This window comes from Emys orbicularis, chromosome 11 (genome assembly GCF_028017835.1).
Source record: "Emys orbicularis isolate rEmyOrb1 chromosome 11, rEmyOrb1.hap1, whole genome shotgun sequence".
Taxonomy (NCBI): domain Eukaryota; kingdom Metazoa; phylum Chordata; order Testudines; family Emydidae; genus Emys; species Emys orbicularis.
Window position 1 is genome coordinate 33,710,240 of NC_088693.1, and position 24,313 is coordinate 33,734,552.

General features: G+C 38.9%; 1 protein-coding gene across 1 annotated transcript in view; it reads right to left on the reverse strand.

Moving 5' to 3' along the window:
* Nucleotides 1-274: 274 nt before the first annotated feature.
* The window catches only part of IFIH1 (interferon induced with helicase C domain 1), a 38,751-nt gene continuing 14,712 nt past the window's right edge, over nucleotides 275-24,313 (reverse strand). The window contains exons 4-16 of the mRNA XM_065412872.1: nucleotides 22,240-22,323; nucleotides 17,957-18,177; nucleotides 16,472-16,685; nucleotides 13,736-13,953; nucleotides 12,090-12,206; nucleotides 11,153-11,276; nucleotides 10,807-11,034; nucleotides 8,383-8,639; nucleotides 6,033-6,182; nucleotides 4,479-4,640; nucleotides 3,562-3,752; nucleotides 1,722-1,815; nucleotides 275-1,623 (exon numbers count right to left, since the gene is read on the reverse strand). Coding sequence (XP_065268944.1) covers nucleotides 1,441-1,623; nucleotides 1,722-1,815; nucleotides 3,562-3,752; nucleotides 4,479-4,640; nucleotides 6,033-6,182; nucleotides 8,383-8,639; nucleotides 10,807-11,034; nucleotides 11,153-11,276; nucleotides 12,090-12,206; nucleotides 13,736-13,953; nucleotides 16,472-16,685; nucleotides 17,957-18,177; nucleotides 22,240-22,323 — 2,243 coding nt within the window. The 3' untranslated portion in view covers nucleotides 275-1,440. The remainder of the gene's footprint in view (nucleotides 1,624-1,721; nucleotides 1,816-3,561; nucleotides 3,753-4,478; nucleotides 4,641-6,032; nucleotides 6,183-8,382; nucleotides 8,640-10,806; nucleotides 11,035-11,152; nucleotides 11,277-12,089; nucleotides 12,207-13,735; nucleotides 13,954-16,471; nucleotides 16,686-17,956; nucleotides 18,178-22,239; nucleotides 22,324-24,313) is intronic.

Consider the following 24,313-nt stretch of genomic DNA (forward strand, 5'->3'; position numbering starts at 1 on the left):
GCACCCATGGAGTCGGCGCCTATGCAGGTCAAGGTTACCAGCAATGATGATCAAGCCAGAAAGAACACAGCTTTACTTTCAGAGATCCCAGGTTGAGTTTACAACGCTGACATTATGGAAGACAAGACAAAACCCACAGTTACCTTACTTGTAAGCTGAGAAAATATGTAATTGGTCAATGAGACAAATATGGAACCACATGGTGCCATTTTTGCAGTCACTTTAGCGCAGAGCTGCACTTTAAATTGCAAGGGTGGAATCCTGGCCCTATTGAAGTCAATAGGAGTTTTGCCATCAACTTCAAATAGGACCAGGATTTTACACCACATGTTTAAAAAAATATGTCATGAAGAGAAGCTCCAACAATTACTGTATATGAATGTCTATGCACTAATGGCGACAGGAAGTAAGCTGTATCACAGTTTACAGAGATTATTTATTAATGGGCTACATTATTTTATCTCCAACATTTTACACAGTCTTTTCATGTTACTGCACAGGTAAAGTTATATTTGTCACCGAAGTTCTGGAATTTGAGAGGCTGGATATTTAAATGGGTTTAAATACAGTGATTTTTCAAACCATGTTTTAATAGTAGTTTAGTTTTAGTCTGACCACATAACACATTTGGGAGTAGCCAGCTGATGGCATAAAGGGAGAGAAGCAGAGCATTCTGGGAGACAACACTAGGTAAATCTACTCCCCTCACCGGCCTCCTCTTTCAGGACATAGTGTAGAAGTGGAGACAGCAAGCTCACCTGTGCTTCTGAGTAGTAGCAATGTGAGCATGAGGAAAGAGGAGAGGAAAATGACCAGCTTAGACCGCTTCTAGGAGTCAGTGGCCCTAACCAACTCTTGCACTGGGATAATGCTTGCATACCCTGTACTCCACTTCTGCTGCTGTGTCACCAAAAACTGATTCCCAATCCCTGCTTTCAGCACATTTGAACTACAATCAAGTTATTTTTTAAAAAGCGTCTCTTGAGATAAAACCCCCAAAATATTTGAAGACAGTCTCAGCCAGCGAAAGGCTATTTGAAGGAAGTCTCAGTCAGCGAAAGGCACTCATTACAATAATAAAAATGACAGCTGCAATTAAAAAAATATAAGGGAGACCTTGATAAGTGACTGGATTCTGCTGTGTAGGTAGAGTAGTCTTGTTCTGTGGACCCACACTAAGCCTGGCTCCATGAGGTCTTCTTTTTCCTCAACCCATCCCAAACCTCCACTGCATGCTGGAGCGTAAACAGCTGCCAGACAGCATAGTCCTCTCTCCTCTCCATGTCCTTCCTCTTCACACACAATAGTTTTACTGCATTCAAGGCCTTCCACAGTCTGTAGGATGCAAAATTTGGCCTTCTGTATGCAAAAGAGGAGTCTGATTATAGCAGTCAAAATAATGCTGAATAGTTGCATTTCTTTACATCCTTGAATGAATTCTTAATCTTCGTCACTGGAAACATAATGCTCTGCATAGTCAAAGACAGGGAACTTGATTGGTAGCTCTCCCCATTTTTTGAAAATTTTGTTTGAGGTTTTCTTATCCTTGAATACAACTACAAAATTTCTGATCTTTAAGCAAGGCAGGTCTACACCTCGGTGCACCATCATATTTCCCCAAGCCTGAAAAATGTAAGGAAGGTTATATTTCAGTTAAAATATTCAGTGTAATCAGACAGAAATATATTGGCAGAAAATAGAAAAAGGGAACACACACTTACTTGCCCACAGTCTTTGCAGATAATTTCACCATTTATTTGGTAATCGGCATGTTTTTCTTGCAGTGTTTTATTTTCTCTTATGCTGTAAAGGTCCCTGAAAATGGACAGGAAAGATTAATCAGATTGTGTTATACTTTTTACAGCAGAGATGGCCTTAAATACAGTACACTGAGACCATAACTGCTGAAGTAAGATGTGGGGGTAAAATGGCTATACTAGAGCTGCTGCCATAAACTCTGACTGACCCTTGTGTGTGTACAAGACAATGCAAGGGCAAGACAATGACAACTGCACTCTGTATGCACCTCTGAGTGTAGAAGCTACTCTCTGGTAGCTCCTACTTAGGAGACAGGGGAGAAGTGGTGCCATAACTGACCCTCCCTTCTCTACGTACTGGCCATCAGAGCATACCCTCCTTAGAAAGGAGAGCATGCTACACCCTCAGACGTGGTGGTGCAGCTGGCTTGCTCTATGTGCCATGGAGCTTTGGGAGAAATAGTGCATGGGAGTGGGTGGCCCTGCTTCTGTATTTCCTCTCAATGTGGAGCTGTGCCTGGTTCTGAAAATACAAAGCTACAGAGTGCGTGTACTTCATTCTGCTCGTTATTCTACTGAATGCTTGATGTTTGGAGTTCCTAGGCTCTGTGGAAGTGTTAAAAGAATTACTAATCTAGTGCTTGGGTAGGCAGCTGCCAACATTATGCTAACAAGGTGGTATGCTGCTTACTGAGCTCTTTGTGGGGCCTCCTTATCATTTTGCTACCATAGAAACTAATATTTACCGCTGCTGCTCAACTTTTCTCTAACTCCCCATTTTCACTTTCTCATAAACATTCTCAAACTTTCTCCTAGACTGAAACCTACCGCAAGAGGTCTCCACCAAAAGTAACTTTTTGGGGAGTGCTCAAGGGTCGGGAGGAGTCTGATATAGAGCTAGTTCACAGTGAAGAATAATTGATTGGCAAATTGGAAATACAACACACACACTCCATTGTAAGCAATTACAATTTCTTTTGTGCAGCTGCAGCAAGACATTTCTAATAGTATTTCTGTTACATTATGATCAGTGGGTGAAATTTACCCCAACACACACCACATGCCCATGCAACATCCTAGGATCACTGTTCTACACCCAGCACCAAGGTTTAAGCAGCGTTTGACTAGCGTACAGGGCCTTGTGTAGACCCCTTTGTACTGGGTTAGTTTCACCTTATGATATTATGGAGCTCAGCAACTACAGTGTTACAGATATAGTTATATAACAGCATAGTACCATAGCTATTTTATTGTCTTCAATATATAAAGCCGTAATGTTTAAAACTGACTCCAAAAATAATTGCACAACTTTTTTTCGCTTTTCTGTCTCTTGAAGATACACAGAAGTTAAAAATTAGCTTAACATTAAAGTTGCAAGTTTAATATCAAAAAACTGCTAAAACAGAAAACAAAAGGAAATATAAACATGCTGTATTGCAGTTTGCAACATTGCACGTACTTAGCATTTTCGGTTGTTGGTTGGATTGTTAATTACATGCAGTCTATACAAAGTGACCTAGTCAATATTGCAACTGGAACCCAATCTTTTTCATTTATTGATATTTCATCCTATATTCAGCGTAGGGCCACCATGCCCCACCACCCTCCTCAGCTGCACCAAAACCTTGTGTAGCTGAGGAATGAGTCCTCCATTTCTTACTAGCCAGAATTTGGCTTAGATATCCCCCAAAATACTTTGATATTTTATTTTATAGCAGCTGGAATGTTACGGGCTCTTTGCAGACATACTGACAGTAAAACAGGTTCCTTCCTCAAAGAGAACAAGTAGTTGGGTAACACTTACTGGAACTCCTTTTTCACATTGACATGATGCATGTTTTCTATAACTTGTATGTCTTCCCCAGAACATTTCAGTTTGTGGCAATTTTTGCAAAGGAAAGTTATTAGTGATGGATTTTCCTTGTATGTCTTAAGCTGATCTCTCTTCGCCTTCATTTTTTTTTCCATTATACTTTGCATCTGAAAGCCCTGAATCTAGAAGCAGAACAACAAGAACAACAACACTGTCATAGTCTGCTGAAGCTACAGCAGCAGATCTATAGAACTGAAAGATTTATTTCCAAGTTTATTTCCAAAACTCCAGACACTTGCAATGAATACAGGTTCTGGAAATGGATACAGTTAAAAGGACACGGTCAACTTTAAAATCACTCTTTTGCCCAACAATTTATGTCTGGCTCTTCTTGTTACAAGTAACTCCTACAACGACTGTCACAGAGATTTGAGAACAGTATTTTTCTCTAAATTTTCAGTTACTTTACTTTGTTCATAGTCAGTTTCACCTAGTTTATGTGGGTTTTTCGATCATCATCAACAGGAAAGAGAAAATGTTCTTTTAAAAACAGGTAAATGTGGTTGTAAAACAATAAATATTGGCATGAGGAATTGGGGGCAACTGTCATACCAGATAACTTTTTTTTTTAAATAAGATTTTGTGTTGACAGTGTTCCTTCTAGTCTTCAAGAAACACACCTGTTTCTCTTTATAAGACAAGGGGGAGGGATAGCTCAGTGGTTTGAGCATTGGCCTGCTAAACCCAGGGTTGTGAGTTCAATCCTTGAGGGGGCCACTTAGAGAACTGGGGTAAAAATCCGTCTGGGGATTAGTCCTGCTTTGAGCAGGGGATTGGACTACATAACCTCTTGAGGTCCCTTCTAACTCTGGTATTCTATGATTCTAAGTAGGAGTCAGAGGCAATACCTTATTTAAATATTCCTCCCGTCGCATCCTTTGGACACGTTGAATAGCTTTATACATCATTTGCTCACGAAATATATTAACATTTTCACGTTCAACAGCTCCCGATCCACCAGATGCCACCAGTACATAGGTGCTCTCATCAGCTCGAGCTCGACCCCGGGCCTGCAGTTTGCAAGAAACATAGGCTTAGAAATCCTGCACAGCCTTTCGCTCAGCCATATTCATGTAACTAAAGATGTTCAGTGTTTCTTACTTGAAGTTAAGAGAATAAGAATCCCTGTGCAGCATATTTGCAGTTAAAGATTATTCACCTGGCTCTTGGATAAACAGCATTCTAATACCCTGGGCTATTTCTGTAGTCCATTAAAGATAAAACACCTAGCACGTGGGTGTTAAGGAGATATGGTACTAAAGGGATCATGAGACAAATATCTTTGAAACTCAGAACCTAAGTTTTGCCCGGGGAAAAAAAAAAAGTGTTGCACACACAAACCCCATATTAGTTCACACATAAAATTCTAGCATTGACACAGTGGTATTTTGGGATGCAAGTGTTCCTTTGCATGTTATTTACCATAGCAAATGCCTTCAAAATTCTATATTCTGTTTATTACTTGGACTGTAAACTTTTCTGAGCATGGGTGTCTTTTGTTATCTATTTGTACTGTGTCTAGCACACCAGGGCTGGGGCCTCCAGATTCCGATGCAATACAAATAATTAATATTGTCAGTGAATGATTTAGAATTTTTTTCCACTAAAAGCCTTTGTCAATTATTTTTGTGAGGGGGCAGGGAAGAGTTAGTAAATGAAAGCTCATTAAATCAATAGAAGGGGTGGGTACACTTCTCCTTCTGAAGCCCCTTCTCCAACATGGTACAAGGGAGTAAAGGCCAGCCCTTCACATTTGCTCTGCCCATCCTCCCTCCTATCTTCAGAAAGGGCCACCACAGATCTTAAATATTGTGAAGAGCTTTGAGCAGGCACTTCGCACCTGGGTGAATTTCACACTGTGCACAGGCAGAGGATGATGCATGGAAATGGCCTTAGTATACAACTGTGCAGAACACCTCTCTGAGCACCTTCCCTAGCCTCTGTCTGTCAGAGGGTGGAGATGGATGGCAGGAGAGAGATCACTTGATCATTGCCTGTTAGGTTCACTCCCTCTGGGGCACCTGGCATTGGCCACTGTCGGTAGACAGGATACTGGGCTAGATGGACCTTTGGTCTGACCCGGTACGGCCTTTCTTATGTTCTTACGTTATGTTCTTATATGTTCCCCTTTAGTCCGCAAGGGTCCCAAGATTTGCTCCAAATATGATACGTACAATTCTAAAAAATCATCATTCGTATTAAACTGGTTTGAAAACAGCCATCAGAGAGCGCATAGCTCCTGTGTATCACCTCCAATCCGCCTCCTGACTGAAAAAAGTTATTTTGGTTTTTAGACACGACAATGAGAAATGCTGACCTTATTTAAAACCACAACAAAAACACAACCCCAAATACAAACCATATTTAAAAAAAAAAAAGACCCATGTTGTAAACTGACATACCTGCACCATAGCTATTTCATTGGTGACAAGACCATAGCGGATAACTATGTTACACTCTTTGATATCCAGGCCTTCTTCAGCCACAGTAGTAGCAATAAGTAGGTTGACGTTTCCAGCACGAAATTTACTGATTATTTCCCTTTGTTCATTCTGTAAAAACAATTCCATGAATTTGATTCAATATATTAACTTTCAGTGTTAACTTCTAGCACCTAAAACTAGTCACCCTTTCCTTTCTTTAAAAAGTGCAGTGAATTATGGCCAAAGTTTGAAAACTTGGGCACTTAATATTAGGCACCATATTTAAGCATTTTTTAAGGGGATAAGAAACCACACCACTGACTTAAATGGGTGCTGTAGATGCACAATACCTTTGAAAAAGAAAAAAAATCAGGTCACTTTTATTTAAGCACCTAATATTAATATTAAGTGTCCAAATGTGGAAAATTTCACCCTATAATGTTAGTGAATTAGGAGGTGTCAGAGGGGTTGGACAATACCGGTTCTTTTTCTGTCATTAACAGCAGCACTGATAGAAAAAAAAATAAGGTGCTGATTTTCAGAGGTGCTGCGAACATCTGCTACTATCGCTGATTTCAACTGGAGTGATGGGGCTCAGCACCTCCATAACCAGGCCCAAAAGGTTTTTTAATTTCCTAATAATAATAATAATAATAATAATTTAATGTAAAATTTTCCTCTTTAGATAAACAGCATAGTGACTTGGCAATGAAAAAACTGGAGCACTGACCAGGCTTTTAGAACAAAACAATCTTGTGTGCAGGGACATGTGACATCTTTTGAAATCTTTCTACATGCTCTGTTCAACTTTAGAAGCTAGCGGCTTTCAAAGAAAAGCTCTGTTTGCTCTTTTATCATTATACCATATTGCAAAAAATCTTCATCTAAACCAGAATCATGTCTCTGAGGGAACAATTCCTAACATATTTTTAAACTGAGAAACCCTGATGTAAATTGGTTCTGTCTAGCATGTAAACCACACTTGTTTTTTAAAGTGCTGAAATGATAGTCTGTCTCATTGGGAGCTAGAACAGAAATACAAGGGGAAAATTTAGCCAATTAGAACATTCATTTTTGAAATCTGAATAATTTTTGGCTGCAGAAAGTCACACAGAAAGCACAGTCAACAAACAGAATAGCATGAAGTAAACCAAACTGAGTGATTCATTGTGAATAATATTCATTGTGAATTTTGGCAATTTCTCATTCAATAATTATCCAGCCCTGGTGTGAAGCATATGGGCCTAATCAAATTAAGTAAACAGCAATACAAAGAACAGACAGAGGTCAATAACATTACAACTCTTTTCTTTTCAATTTAATACTAAATATGACAATAGGTATTATTTTTGTCTCTTAAAATACAATTTTTAAGGATAAATTGTATTTTACAAAAATTAGTTTAATATCCCACTTTAGTGCCAGAATATATATGTATATATATATATATATATATATAAAGGGCCCAGGTCTGTCCTGCCCAGGCTGCCCCACTGAACTCAAGGGTTTGTACAGATGTAACAAATGACAGAAGTCAGTTCATTGATGTCAGTAGGCTTGTACTGAGTGTTAGTCAAGTGGAATTCTGCTCTCGGTGCTGCTCTCGGTGGTGTTTGCAGGAGGGACCCTTAACACAGAGTTCTGGGTTCTTCCCTGGAAGAGGTGACATTACGAACACCCAAAGCAGAAAATTCCCAACAATCCCTACTCGTTTGGCCTTTGTAAGATCATCTCTTCTAGGGGAACCTTAGGCCTTGTCTTCACTGACACAAAGGTGTTTTGTTATGAGATAACTAATGCATGATAGAATTTTAGAGTGAGATAATGAAGAGAAGACCAGGCACTTGGAATTTACACCAGGAGGTAGCAGGATCAGCACTATACCTTCCGCCGTCCTTGGCTACAGTGCCTTGTCTCCACTATGTTTGTACTGCATGATAGCTAATGGAGTGTTAGTTGTAACATGGTAAAAACACCCCTTTTTTGTCAGTGAAGACATAGCTCAGAATTCTGATCCAGGACTCAGCTGATAAGTGAGGGCGGGATGGTCTAGTTTTCTACGTACTTACGTAATGCTTTTCAACTAAGCCTCTCAAAGTGCTTTACCAAAGGTGGCTATGAGTGCCCCCACTCTTCAGATGGAGAAATGAGACACAAAGCAGGTAGGTGATTTGAACAAGATCGCACGAAGTCAGACACAGCTGTGGGACTAGAATTCAGGTCTCCTGACTCCCAGTCCTCTGCTCTAACAATTAAGACAAGCTGCCTCCTTTAAATATAAACACATGTTTAACACCACTCCTTTAATTACATTTTCTGTTAGAGTTACCTGAGTCATGGGTTTAAATTCACTGTTATGCCCAGCGCCAATAAGGTAGTGAGCTTTAATTCCCACTTCTTCAAATTTTGTGTTGTCCTTAATCCACTGAAAAAGGGCAAATGCACTTTGCCGAGTCTTTGTGAAGATAATTCCCCTAGCTTCATCAGTCTTTGTGAACTCCTCCATTAAGGTGTTTCGCAACTGTGTCAGCTTCTCATTTTCATATTCCGGCTTTCCAGCCAACTCTTTCAGCTGTTTCTTTTTTGCTGTAAAAATAAATATAAAATCAACAAGATGCCATCATGTAAATAAATGCTTTAGAAAAGTCAAAAAGCAGAATGAATTTATATTTCTCCCATACAAGCTAATTCACACCACAGTATGAAGGGCTGGGACACAGCAATTTACTTTACAAACTACTTTATGTTACAACATTTTTGCGCTCTCAAGAATAAACAATACTTTAGCCCTTACACTAATCTACCGAACAGCTTGAGAAGTGTTGGCAGGCTTTATATTAAAAATCCCTACATTAAGACACACTGGACCTTACAACTGGAGTGCATTTGTGGGGTGGTGGCTTTGAGAGGACAGAGGCCATGCCCATTGAGGGACCCTTGTAAGGATGCCCCGCACTGACAATTTCCATTGCATGGAAGAAGCACCAGGTTTGGCTTATTGTCTGAAAAAAACGTTATACGTTCAGTGCCTTACAGAGGAATGCAAATTTCAGCTGAATGGCCTTAGACACGTTCATTACACTATATGTTTGCCACAGCATGGGAGGAGCATATAGTGAATTCCATCACACATAATGTGCTTTTTTGAGGGAATGAGACTTATTAATACTATCTTAGAATGTAATCAAATATTGGAGGTGTGACAAGTTTCTTTAGGCACTCTAATTAGTTAAAACCATTACACAGTGAAATCTACAGTAAGGACCACCTCCCATAGGCAATCCCCTGTCTTAAACAACAGAGAAAAATTAATGTAAAAATAAATTTCTTTCCCAGTGTCACTAATGCCACCTTCAGTAATAAAATGGAATAGATTTTTAATTTACTGTTCCCTCATTAGGCTCTTTGAATTTCATTCACTTTTGGCAATGAAAAACAGGCTAGTCTACTAAGTTTTACTTTCTGAGCTGTTTAACTTTCTAGTTCTCAGATATTAACCCAATGTTGACATGTTCAGGCTGCAAACATTTGAAGGGATTTCCTTTAAATATAAACCTTCCTCCACTGGAAGTTGAAAAAAAAATATATCAAACATTTCTACTGTGACTGTTGTGCCTATTATCTCTTTGAGGCTTATCTACAATAACGGATGTTATCTATATTCTGTAAGGACCAGGCATATTTAAGATGCTATTAAATATTTTACAATAAATCTTTATAATAAGTTTGGCTTTGCAGCGTGGTTTCACAAAACCTAAATTTTGTGACCTAATTTGATGGGGCCCTTTCTCTTTAGAATATCCCTCAGGTTTCCAGTACGCTTTATCTTTAGTAAAAAGCCATTTCTATTAGGAAGCTATTTTTCCTGGCTCACTATGATGTGTGCATATGTGGTGGTGGAGGCACAGAGGGTTTGTATTTATAGCAACAAAGAACCCAACACACACTTCTAAATTCTAGATGGCAACTAGGATTTGGTCCAAATTATCAATCGGTCTGATCCTGTTCCCATTGAGGTCTATGGTAATTTATATTAACAATAATCAGAACTTTCTCCTCTGAATGAAAAGTAAAAATATAGTGTGTGTTTTTTTGGCACAAGGGTTTGAATTAAAAGAGCCATAACAAATCAGAAGCATAGCTTGCCTTATTTATTGTACTAAAAAATGTTAGTCTAGCTGCAATAGGCCGAGACTACCAAACAACTATCCACATGACAGAATCACCCCTACAATTAGCAGTCATAGTTGTTCTTGTTGGCAGCCTGAGAAGAAGGGCAGAGGATTTAATGATCATGTTTGAAGAACTTCACATAGCCCATCAAACAACCATCTGACAGAAACAAGTTTCAGTCATCAACCTAGACTGGATTCACACCAGTGACCTAGACATGAGAGACTGCGTCTCACAATTATCAATCCCCAGAAACTTCAAGTACCTGACAGACTGGTTAACGTGCGATAAATGATCTCCTGAGCTTGCATCAGAAATATGCAAAATCTTGAATACGAGAATACACTTTTGTACAATGGACTATACCATTAGATATGAAAATATCGTATGATGCTGACAGGGTGTTTAATATATTTTATACAGTATGCTGTGACATACAAACTCTATAGCACTGAATGCCATAGAAGTGTCTGTGAACTAATAAGTACCAATGCAAATCACATATTACGTCAGCAGTGTATACTAGTCAGCTGCATGGATTTCAGATTTTACTAAGTATTACCGTATATTTCATGCTCACCGTAAAATAACTTTATCAGAAACGTATCTGTTTCATCTAGTTTTGATGCTACTGGTTCATCGTCGTCTTCATTTACTGTTGTTTTCTTGCTTTTCTCCTCCTTATAGAAGTTATTGAGGTGGTTGTATGCATCGATCATTCGGATAGTGTCATTAATTTGCAGGGCATCATTATATTTCTTTAAATGCTCTGCACAAACACGTTCTTTACGGTTTTCTTCTTTTGCAGCTAAAAACAGAACATATATATACACATCTGTATCTGTGTCTGTTTGTATGGTTGCACACACAGATGGCTAAAACACCTCCAAAGTCATGATGCATTTATGTTAAAGTATTTTTAATACCTTTTTTCTCCTCTTTAACCGCCCACTGTTCGTAGGGCTGAGTTCCAAATTCAAATGTTGGGTTGAGGTGACAATAATTTTGAATTTCTGTCATGATTTCTGTAATTTTCTCTCTAAAGGGATCCTAAAAGCACATGGATAAAAAGTAATTAAACTTACAATCGTTATTCTGCCAGCAACAAAAATGGACTGACCTTTTCAGTTTAATATTGTCTACAGGAAATTCCTTAAACAAAAATTTGTTTCAGAAAACAATTAAGGTTGCTGAAGGTACTTGCTTATCTAAACACTTAAAGCCAAGGAAATGAATAGCTAAGGACATCATAAATATTATACTGTCCACATAATACATTTCTAATGAGTATAAAGTAATGCAAATTTCCTCACAACACAAACTTAACTACAACCCCAAATTAATACAATTCTTTCTGTTATCTCAAAAATATAAGAGCAACCCAAAGCCTTTTTGAAAAGGAAAGAAACATTTTACATTCAGCTTGACATTTGTCTACAGAAATACAGTGCATCATTAATTTCAACATACACCTCTACTCCGATATAACGCTGTCCTCGGGAGCCAAAAAATCTTACCGTGTTATAGGTGAAACCGCGTTATATCGAACTTGCTTTGATCCGCCGGAGCGCGCAGCCCCGCCCCCCGGAGCACTGCTTTACCACGTGATATCCGAATTCGTGTTATATCGGGTCGCGTTATATCGGGGTAGAGGTGTACATAAATTTTGTTTCTTTTTCCAAAGAGTTCATTTATTGTTGGATGAGTAGAAATACTGTGGATCACTATCAACCTGCAGGGCAATAGTGTTGGCCTAAAAAACCTTGACTCCAATCAATACCTCTTTAAAGATGAACGTACTTTACTGCTTAGATTTTGCAAAAACAAAACAAAACAAAACAAAACAAAAACAAAACATCATACCCTTCTTTTGTCATCTGCAATCACAAACTTCTTATATGGTTCCTTCACCTGATCTTTCAGCTGGGAGACATGTTCTTCAACAGTCATGAGTCTATATGCATCAAGATTAGCACAAATCTGGAAGGAGAAAGATTTTTGTTTTACTTTTCATATATGTTATGAGTTATTCTACATAAACAGTTGGATGAGTATACTGTGCCTTCTTTCTTTATATACATGTTTTAACATGGTAGTTGATCTAATTTAAGTTCTTCCTTAAAAAGACAGTGTGCACATCCTATGTATCCTATATAGTTCTGCAAAATGTAAAGAAATGTGGGAAAAGCATCTGAGATAAGAGAATCAAACCACATTGTAAATTGAAGATGAGCCTTCCTGTATAGAGGAAACAAACAAATGTAACTATCAGCTTAGATTGCAAAATGGGAATTTGAGATGAGAAAAAAAAAAGTACATCAAGATTTAGACATGAAAAATCTAGATCAAAAAGACTTTGGATACATGTAGGATAATAAAGTGGAATATAGGAAATTGGGTTTCAGAGAGTAATTATAAAAGTATGAGCTGGACCTGGACCTTTTTGGAACATGAAACATGTAGACATTTGCCTGTTAACTGCACAGATTGAGAGATTTTTTCACTTTTGATGTTTTCAGTAAGAAAATATTTTCTCTCTATTATATTAATCTCAGTGACGATAAAGGGAAACATTTATATCTTCATGAATGTAGAAAACAAAGGGTATATGACATCAGCAGTAGCAATCTATTTGCAAGAGTCTAGAAATCTGAATTGCAACATTTCTTCATCAAAAATTAAACCAAAAACAAATATCCTATTTACTAAGTTTTCAATACAGATGAAGAATATAGTTTTTCTGGTTTTCTTTAAGACAGCAAGTGGCTGTATTTTTAAAAGTACCTCACAATTCTTCCTAATCTAACTGGCTTGAGACAACACAACTTCTTCTTATAGGGCATGCCTATTCAACAGTAATTGGCTCACCTAGAAATTGCACTAAGGCATTGGGCTAAATTCTGCTTTTTGTTTCACCAATATAATTCCAATGGAGTCCATTTAAAATAGAGTTACACGGGATTTACAGCTGTGTAAATAAGAGCAGAAGTTGGCCACTGTCTCCAGAATCATCTTATGCAAATTACCCATTCTTCCTTCCTAATTAGAAGTTCTAATTGTTAGAAATTTACACCTTTGATTGCTTATTGTTCTATCCACAACAATTTCTGCCTGTTTAAGTATTACTGGATTGTTTCCCACCTTCTTCAACCCACACAAATGTTGAAGCTCTAAAATATCAGCAGCTCTAAAAAACACATCTAAAAAACAACATGTTCCTGCAGGACATGACAGTACTCCACAATTTCCAGAGCACTGATGGGATTTGTAGGTTTCTAATAATAAAGTGAAGCCAACCCTATCTATTTACCAGATCCTGCAAATCCTTACTCATGCAAATGATTTCACTAACTTCAAAGGGACAACTTACTTATGAGGTTTACAGAATCAGGCCTATGTACCCACCAAAAATTAGGGGATTCATTTACAGCAAAATACTGACTTCAATAGGAATTTTGCTTGAATAAGATAATATTCCTTGGTGATTTGCAACTTTAAGGGCTACTTACTTTCAGAATATGTTCTTCAGCTTTCTGATGAGTTCTTGCTCCTCCTACGCCAGGTGAAGCAGTTAGTCCCAGGATCTGAGGCTGTGGAATCAGGGGTTTGTTTTCTTTTCTGAATCTATTGTTTTTCATCTTTTCTTTTAAATAACGTCGCATTATATTGTTATAGACGCCTTCCTTCTGGGTGTGATGACATTCATCAATAACAATGAGAGAAAAGTCTGGAAAACACACCCAGTACAAAATGGTTAAGATTTCCTTTGAATGCAGTACTGGAGTAAATCAATCTTCTTACAGCAAAGGATACCATGCCACTAATGAAGAGGGACCCTGTAAATCTGTTTGGGATCTAAAATATATTTGCTTTAAAAGAAAGTAAATTTCATGCAATATCCCTGGAGGGTTGTGTTTATGTATGTGTATGTATTGCAATGTGCTTTGAAATCTGTTTGAAACAGCACTATTAAAGTGCAAAGTATTTTTTTACATTATATAAACTGCCTTTTGTTGTTGCAAGAATGAACCCCAGAAACACACTTTTTTAACCATGTGTTCAACAAACTGTGCTTTATTATTTATTTATGAGAGCACCTATGACGTGTTAAATGCTTTCCAGACATTCAGGAATGGATGGCCTTGCCCAAGAAGCTCACAGTCTAAGCAGACAGAGGTTTTTTCCCTTAAGAAAGAAAGAAAAAAGAAAAAAAAAAAAAAAAAAGATGGGGAGGAGGGCAAGCTATATATAGAAGAGATACACAAAAGCCATTGGAAAGAATACAGAAATGTTAAGTTACTGTATCATCACCAGTGTCTTGTAATTGGGGAAACTGAGGATAATTAGATATTGTTTGCTTGTTTTTCAAGACCAGAGGTGGCTGGAAGACCTTGTTCCAGAGACTTGGGGGGGGGGGGGGGGGGGAGGCAGGGACCAGAAGCCCTGTAATGTAGGGTGGGGCAGGAAATTGGGGGCAAGCTCTCCGAAGAAGGGCAGTATATATGCTGCCTTCTCCTTTGGAAGAGAGAATGCACCACCATGGAGAAGGAAGCCAGACCCAGAATGCTGAGCTCCCACTAGGAAGTACATGATTGGCAGCCCCAAGAAAAACAGTCTGGGGCAGGGTAAGAGCTCCACCTGTGGCAGAATAACTGGAGAGGAGTATGAACTTTTGTGTTGCTGTAATGGACTTTATATTTGGGACAATGAAGACCATTTGACCTGCTTTTTGCTATTAACTCAGCCCCAGGAGGGGGTTGGTGGAAGTCCTGAGAAAGGCTGCGGGGAGATCCAGAGGGGACCCAAAAGAGAGGGAACAGAGTGAAGGTGCTGCAGAAGCACCCCTGGCCAAGAAGGGGCGCTCCGTAACTGGCAACCCTGCCACAAAAATGCAAAGCAGAAGCATGCAGTACTCTACAGTTAGAAAAGGGACTGTGTCAAGGATGCTCTATACTATTTTAAAATCACAGGGTGGCAATCAAAGACATAAAACATCTCCCTGTTCTATTTGCATATGTAGGCAGTGGAGTGAAATTTAAGACTCCTGTTTAAAAAGGCCATGAGAAAAGATAAGGAGAAAGGGAGGAGATGTGGAGAATGAACAACGGGCACTTTAGGGCTGAATATTGACAGCTAGGAAAGGAGATTAGCTTGTGCTATATATTCACTGAGGAGATGTGTATGTCCTCACACAGTGCCCCAGTACGTCAGAATGGGCACAGCCCATTTTGCTTTGTCCCAAAGTATTGCAGGTCTATTGCTATAGTACCAGCAGGTTCTCAGAGTCTCCTGAATTGGATTCTTATAACACCTATTTTGCCCTTCCACTTGGAACCTGTATATTTTGGAAGGCATTACAGTTGTTATTCAGAGGGGCCTAGCCTACCAGAATAGGTGCATTTCCGCTATGGAAATGGGACACATGATTTGGAGACTACACGTGGCAGGATCCACAGCTTGGGTGAAATCGTGGCCCCACTGAAGTCAATGGAGTCAGGCGCACGCGCTGTAGCTCCACTGCTGGTCTATTGCTGGGAAATAGGAGAATTCCTTCCCATTCCCCTCACAGATCCCTTTATTAATTTGGGCAAGTAGTTTAACTTTTGTGGACCTTAGTTTCTCCAACAATGGGATATTGTTATAGTTGCCTACCTCACAGAGTTGTGATGTTGAGCAATCCCATTTCTCTGTGTGTGTGTGTGTGTGTGTGTGTGTGTGTGTGTAAAGGAATATAACAGCTAAGGACTCAAGTACAATTCGGCTTTGAAAAGTGACTATGTAAAAATGATATCTTACTACTCAGCAAAGTGGTTCCTATTCTGTATTCAGTCATATCTACTTAACTAAAATAAAGTTCTTACTGTTTTTTGTCCATCATTGCTATTGGATCAACACAGCTAAGATTGCATCAGCTGGATTCTATTCCCTTTTGCATCATCCACATAATTGTTTACTAGATTCCAGTCAGTTCACTTTGGCAAACACATTGAAGGGAATGGAGATGCAAAGGTATCACTCTGTCTAATTTGGCTGCCAAAATTTTTATTTCTGGTGATGGTGCGCAAGAGGGCAAGAATTCATCTTGACTCTCACAGCTCAGGTTGAGTTTGCAAGGTTAACAATTAGAAAAACAGCAGTAAGAAACAATGAGCATGGAACCCCACCGTGCCTTTTTCACACTGACACTTTCCAGAGAGGAACCACACGTTAAGTCCCCCAAAGAAAACCTAGAGTGAAAAACTTGCCTGATAACTGGACACCTTCTTCATCATCTTCTGTGGTTGCATTCAACAGTGAATTCTCAAGGATCTGGGCAGTACTGATAATGACATCATTCTTTCTTACAACTTCAGGAAATGAGATTTTCAGCTGAGAATCACCACTTAATCCAGTAACCCGATACCAATGCTTCAGGAATGGGTTGAACTCTTTTCTGAAATGCTGCTCCACTAGTGGTACCTGAATAAAAGTTTCCAGAGAAGAATTTGAACTACACAGGACACGCAGAATTAATTCTATTAAATGCATATCACACATCAAATGATTGTTAGCTAACAAACTTCCATTCTGTGTAAACCAGTATTTATTCTATAACAGTATCCCCAGACCTTTTAGATGAGCTTGTCACACTGGATACACATACCTTTATTACATATTTTGGGGTAAATTTCTTCTCTAAGTACACAAAATACTCATTGGCATTAATGGAATATAGAGTACATGCACTGTGAGAGAATATACCCCAATCTAGACAGAATTATTAATGCCTATAATACTACAGACCTGGGGTATTTTGTGCTACAGAGACAGTGGAAAATGCCCAATGGCAAAGTACTGTACTAAGGACTGTACTGTATTTTTATGAGAGTGGGTTTACTGGATTTTTACATCAAGAATGAAAAATCTTCTAAAGGTTTCATTAATTAGTTATTTAGGGGCATGTTCCCCCCCCCACGCCCCTAATAATGTGGTAAAAAAAAATCTATCCACCAAAATTTTTAATACAGATATTTTTATTAAACTCTAGAGAAATATTTTAACAAATAGATCTTAAAGACACACCGACAATTTAAATATTTTTTAAGTTAAGGGTATAGGCTATACTTTTTTGTTTATTTACACAATTCTAATGTGAATAGAAATATTTGTATAGTATTTTAAAATTTCAGTGAGAACAGTTTTAATTTATACATTCCATTGCAGTGCTGTAAACTTAAACTTGTTCTTCCTCAACAGAACCACTCAGAAAAACTGGCTAAAAATTGCTACAAAGAAAAGCGAAACCCAGCAGATGGCCTTCATTATCAAACTCAGGTATAAAAATATCATAATGATGAAACATACATTTTGATTTTTTTTAAATAATATTTTCAATTTTCATCTAAACTGTTCTAAGTAACACAGATAATGGTAATTTTTTTCTCTATATAATTGATAGGGCAGATTAGCTTCTCAGTTGTACTGATGTAAATGGGAGTCCTTTGGATTTACACCAGCGTAATGGAGATCAGAATCTGGATCACTGCCCTCTTAAACATAGCTCGATTCAAAGAGTTTATTGGCATAATGATTTGTGCTTAATTTAAAAGATTAATATTAACCTGGTATACACGGCCCTGCCTCAGCTCAGGGACTAGACTAGATGATTTCTTGAGGTCCCTTCTGGCCCCACATTTCTGATAATGCAAAAAGCTTTAATCTGCTATTCCTGTTATAATGGCACAGGATACCTTATTCACAAGTACTATAACTTTTCCAGGCTCTGATGCTCTTTTCTTCTTATCCAAATGCTCTTTGGTAATGTAAACAGCCACTCTGGTTTTACCACTGCCTGTAGGGAGACATATTATAACGTTCTCCCCATTCAGTGCTGGTTTTGCAACCTCCATCTGGTAATCTCTGAGAATCAGCTCTGGTTCAGGGGAAGCTCTTTTGTCCATATTGTCCTCATCTAAGAGATTGGAAAAATACAGTCAAACAGAGGAAATCACCAGCAAATTCTACAAATAACATGGGAAAAGTTTAAATATAATACAAATTTAAATATGACATATGTTTTCCGAGTAAAATGAAGGCCTCTCCATGTAACTGCTTTCGTCTTGTGCAAATCTGAACAATTTTCCTTATACTAACAGAAAAATCTGGCGTAGATAACTGGACATGTCCAAAAGTTTTACTTTAATTCATCTAAGGGACTTCCTGGGTTGAAAAGCAGCCCAGTCAGAGGCTTGTTCAGAATAAACATAATCAGGAAATAGGCAAAGCCAGTTATATGTGTTAATTTATTACTTAACACCTATAGAGCCAAATCCTCCAACACAAGTAAGGGCAGTGGAAGTAAGTCCTCGAATGCTGTGAGCTAGTATAGTTCTATTGATGGATGTTAAAGGAAACAATCTCTGCATACCATAGGGCTCTGTAAGGACTCTGTCTGTCTAAGTATGAAGCAAAGCTTTTCGGTACATGATCCACAAACTGAGAATCCACCACCAAAACCACTGTGTGAGGAGGGAGTATAGTGACTGGAGACGCTAAGGCAGCCCGGGGGCGGTAGTAGCCTTTGTACAGCTCTACTGCTGCTCTGTATTTAGTCATCCGCCATAGAATCCCCCGCTCACATATCCCATTTATTTGGGCTTTGTGCAGGACCAAGGATTTGGTCCATAATAAGTAGTCCAGATTCTGGAAATCCATGTCTCCTGAAATACTGCTAACCTTTCATTGATATGTATAATCCCACATGAATTACATTACTGCCACGCCTTCACTGCTGTTACCTATGCTAGCTAGATTAAAGCTAGCACAGGTATGCTTCCCCATGCTACAATCCCATCTTCACTTGCCTCCCAAGGGTATGTCTATAGTGCAATCTGAGGTGTGATTGCAGCACAGGCAGGCATATCCATGCTAGCATGGCTGAAAAGAGTAGAGTAGATGCAGCAGCAAGGGCTAGCAATGCGAATATGGTGCAACCACACCTCAGTTTGCAGTGTAGACATAATCTGAGTGACATTATGGGCTCAATGCTAATCTCGCAGCACAAAGACAGCAGGAACAGGATCAAGCCCTGAGTTGATGCATATTAACTTACTGCATTTTAAAAGGCAGAACTTATTTCTACACTATTGTATATACATTTATTTAAGATTTATTTTATTTTCAACCATATTTTTATAGAACTCTCTTTATATGTTCTCAAAGTGCTTACATTCCACAGCAAAGATAAAGACACTCTTTCACTAAACAAAAAACAAACCCCAAACCCCGCTCTCATTGTCTGATGAGATCACTGGATGAAGAATTGCAGGGCTTTTAACATCACTGTTACTTATTTTGTGTATAATGTGTCCCATTTTTTGTATCTGATTCCATTAAATAAAACTAAACTAACAGAATTTAATGAACCTTGAGAAAAGACTGCTGATGGAAACATCCGGGTTCCATTTCTAAGTGTTTTTCGCTTGTTTTATCTTTTAGTCTGAGTGCAGTACTATCTGAGCAAAGGAAAATTCACACCAGAGAGTGCTTGGCAGTAGTCATCTAACTACTACTGCTCCGTTTTGAGGAAGTGCATTTGTTTGCTTTCTGCTTGGCTAAATCCAATAGATTAATCATATTGAAACTAGCACTGTATCACCTGTCTGTTTGGTTAACTTTCAACGTCTTGAAATCCTCAAACTAACCTAACCGCTTTAGGAAAATATTTCTCTTTCTTCTGTATCTTTTTTCCTCTCTTTTGATAAACATATAGATTTAATTTTTTTTTAAATAATGTCCTTTATGCGATGTCCTTTTCTCCCAGTTAGCTGTTTCCCTGAAAGGCTCATATGAATTGCTGTGCTGGATCTACTCACACGATCAGTATTTCTTGCTTTGCATCCTTTTCCTAACCTCCATTTTTTTTTTAAAGAAAAATTATCTTTGAATATCAAACTGCCATCAAACCTAAGTGAAGGACAAAAACTTCACTACAATAAGACACTATTAGTAAACCACTGATGACAGTATTACAGCGCCCTTGACACTCATTTAAAATACCAAACTTTGTCATTAGCAGGCGGCCTCTCTCTCTCCTTAGCTCTAATATTGGCCTTCACTAGATTTGCTAGATGAGTAAAAACAAACAAACCATAGTTTATCAAGAATTGTGTTAGCAAACATATTTTAACGAACATCTTTTTAAAACCCGACTGTAGACAGAGCAAGCTGTATTTTAGCATGTGTTAACTGGTCCTGGTGAACCCCAGGGCTCACCTTCAACAAGTTAACACATTAATAAAAAAATTTAAAACCCCTTTTATCCCATACCCTGAGTGATTAATGTTTGTACATTTTGAACATATATAGCACGATGGCCTGACCCAATGCCCACTGAAGTCAATGGGAATCTTTTCGTAGACTTCAGTTGGTGTTGGACCAGGCCCTATATGAAGCTTTCATATTATTAATATTGGTTTCATGAACGCCTTATGTTGGTTTTATTAGACAGATTGTGTCAGCTGGTTATATCTGGAGACCCAGATTGTTCCCAGCCACCACACAAAGGGGAGCCAGAGGCAATCTTTATTAGGGCTAGATCCCTGAAAACAAAAGGTTTCCCTTTGATGGCAACCGAGCTCTGCCTACGAAGATCCACAATGATACTTAGGTATTGCTCTGCTCATGTTGCAGCGCTTAATCCCTAGCCACCCTGCTGCCTCGTGAAATTCTCAGCCCCTGAGTTAGGTGCTTAGGCTATGTATTGTATAGGGAGAGTGAGGCACCTAAGGAGGTGATCCTCAGAAACCAGCAAGCTGAGCAGGGAGCCATCTAAACTAGCCGGGAATGAAATGCACAGGAAAGGGACAGGTCTTTGGGGCCAGAGCCTCAAAGTTATTTAGGTGCCTAATTCCTATTAATCCTGGCCTTAAATCCCTTACTGATGGGCCAGAGGCTGGTGCCGCCCTCAAAACAGAGGCCTTTCTCACAAAAAAATCCAGGGGGGAGGCGGAGCAAAAGAAGAGAGAGTGAGAGAGTGCATATGCACAAGAGCTAAGTGAGTGGGGCACTGGGATGTAGGAGACCCAAGCTCAAATCCCTGCTCTGTCTGATCTTGAGCAGAGACTTGAACCTATCTTCCCCACCTCTCAGGTGAGTGCCTTAACCAGTGGGCTATAGAATCAGTCTCTCTCTGGCCCAATCAATATTTAGTTATTTATACTAAATGGAACAGTCCCAACAAGAGAGATAGAGAGCCACCCCTCAGAATACTCAACAGTCTGGTGGTTAGGGCACTCAGCTGGGATGTGAGAGATGTTGGTTCAAGTCCCTGCCCAAGGCATTCCCCCTCTTAGTTTGAAAATCTTGCTGTGTGTCCTCTGGGACTAGGGCGCTGAGGAGCTGGCTAGCTGTGGGGTGGAGTCAGCAATTAGTCAGCTTTGCAAACATTGACTAGCGGAAACTTAGGTGTCTAGGGGACATAGGTGGCAGCTGAGCAGTGATTTTGTGAATGTCAGTGGTGCCTAAATGTTGGATGTACGTGCCTAAATACCTTTGTGTAGCTGGCTCTAAGTGATTTAGGAACACAAGTCTCTCTAATTTTCAGTGGAACTTGTTCTCCTAAAGTCACACAGCTGCTCCTGAAAAATCTTGTCCCTAGCCCTTAGATCCCTCAAAACATAACCAGTCAAAGTGCTGCTAAAACTTGTTCCCTCTCACTGCCTTATTCAGGGGCTGAGCACAAACTGACTCTCTTTTCCGGGATGCACTTTACTTTGAGGGAAGTTGCAGAAAAGGCAAGTGATGAATTACTTTATGGCACGTCGCATATCGTTAGGCATTTATATTATGGAAGAGCCCAGAGGACCCAGTCAGGATCCCACTGTGTTACATGAAACTAGAGTCCTTGCCCCGAAGAGCTTACAGACTAAGCTGGAGCTCACAATGAAACCGTCGTTCTTGGTACAGAACACTCCATGTGCTTGCTCCCATACATCTTATTTCACGCTTACTAGAATATATAAAGAAATCGTACCTGAATCACCACTTGTGGCGCTACTGTGTCCCATGCTTTCATTTAAGCAACTGACACTTGCATCTGGCAAACTGACATCAGACTCTGTAAAAGATAACATTAAAAATAAATCTATATGTTTTATGACATAAGAATATTTCCCTGCGTGCTTGTAGTTAACACTGTATTTCAACAAAGGCATGCCAAAAAGCTGAGGGGAGCTCCAAGTTATGTTAGCTGCAGCAACAGGCTGTGGTGGCTGACAATCTAGAGGAGAACCAAGCATTCAGTCCTGCTCCCTATACCAAGGCTGTGGTGCGCAGGAGGGAGAGGTGCAGATAGTATAGAATCAGCTATGCCATAGGAGGATTCCATACTGTCAGGGGGAATGCTTGCCTGCCCCTATATAGGGCAATTTTCCAGCTTTAAGAGTCCAAAGTGGCCAGACCCAGGCCCAGCATTTAGCTTTGCGTGAACTGGAGGAAGAACTGCTGTGGTAACCTGTAGAGACGCCCATCTCCCAATAAATCTAAAGACTTTGTGGTTTGCAAACTGTAGAAGTAAAAATGATTCCTTGGGAGACCTATTTTGACACTTTAGGCTACAGACATAACCAGACAATAACAGAATACAGAAAGTTGAAGTTAAACATGAATGTGCTAGGACCTCAAATTTCTTTAAAGTGTACAGGAAGTTCACCAGCACTTTCTGGTCTAATTTATGGTCAGTCATAAAAATCATTTACATATGTACCCTGCACTCCCAAAGCTGACACAACGTATCTTGTCAGATTTCTTAATGTTTTTTCTTGGGGTTTATCTTGTTGAAATATATAAATATAAAAACAGCAAGAACTAACAAGTTACAGAAGTTTACTGTGACAAATCTAACTTCCAATAAGACTTGCTTGTAAGCCTCTTATTAACAAGCTCAATACCTGGATTTGCTTTTCCTTGCCAGCTTGGCAAACAATGAAGTATCAAGAGACAAAATGAGCTTTCCTTCTTGGGTATTACTATTACCAGTCAGAAAGGCTATATAGGTCAGTTCAGTCCCTACAACCTCACTGCCTTTAATTGACTTCTACATGTGTAACTGATTGGAACTTAGTAAAATTTAAAAAAATCTATTATTTGTATTACAGTACCATCCAGAGCCCCTAATCTAGTCTGGTGTCCCACTGTGCTTGCAGTTATGTAAGCATATATGAAGACATGGCTCCTCTCCTACAGAGCTTAAGACAAAATTTCATTTGATTAATTTTAAACCTAAAATTTCAGTCTAAAAACTAAGTGAAAATCTTATACTTACACAGTATTGTTCCACAGGGTCCGAAAGCACTCTATTGACTACACTTATATCTGGCCATGTCACTTTGGTTACCACTGAGGTGAAACATGGCTAAAGCACAGCACACAACACCACCAACTTACAGTTATAGCATACAAGTTATACCAAAGATTGTTAATAGTTCATCTCATTTTCCTTGACTCCTGAAAATAATGTTGTTGCTACTCTAATAGAGGCATGTGCTCAAGTGTTTGCAGGATCAGGGCCTTAGCAATTAAATGTACTTTGTGGTTGTAATCATACTACAACTTGTTAAGGCAAGTGTATTTTCTCCAAAAAAATGTTAAAGAGACTCCTTCAACATGAAATCTAAGTTTCTGAAACTGTGTTTAAACTTAGTTTGATTCTACACGTGCCCCTGAATCCCCCTGGCTTTTTTTTGGGGGGGGGGGGGGGGGGTTATTTTAACAATCATATTTCATACCTATCTGTTTCTGCATGGAAGAGTAGGGACACTGACTAACAATAGCTATAAAAGGAAAAAAAGTGAAAACGACTATAAACCAAGTGCTGCCAAATGAAGAAAGAATGAAAACTGAAAAAAGGAAAAAAAATGTTCCCTTCTACTCTTTTTCAGCCAATGTAATCTTAGGTATTATTTGTATCTATAGTAGATTTAAAAACAAACAAGCAAGCAAAAAAAAAAAAAAAAAATTCAGCCAGAAGTGACTTTTACATTGGTGCCTTTTAAGTAGCACAACTAAAAAAAAGTCTTTTCATGTTGTTTAACGGCAAAGAGGTAACA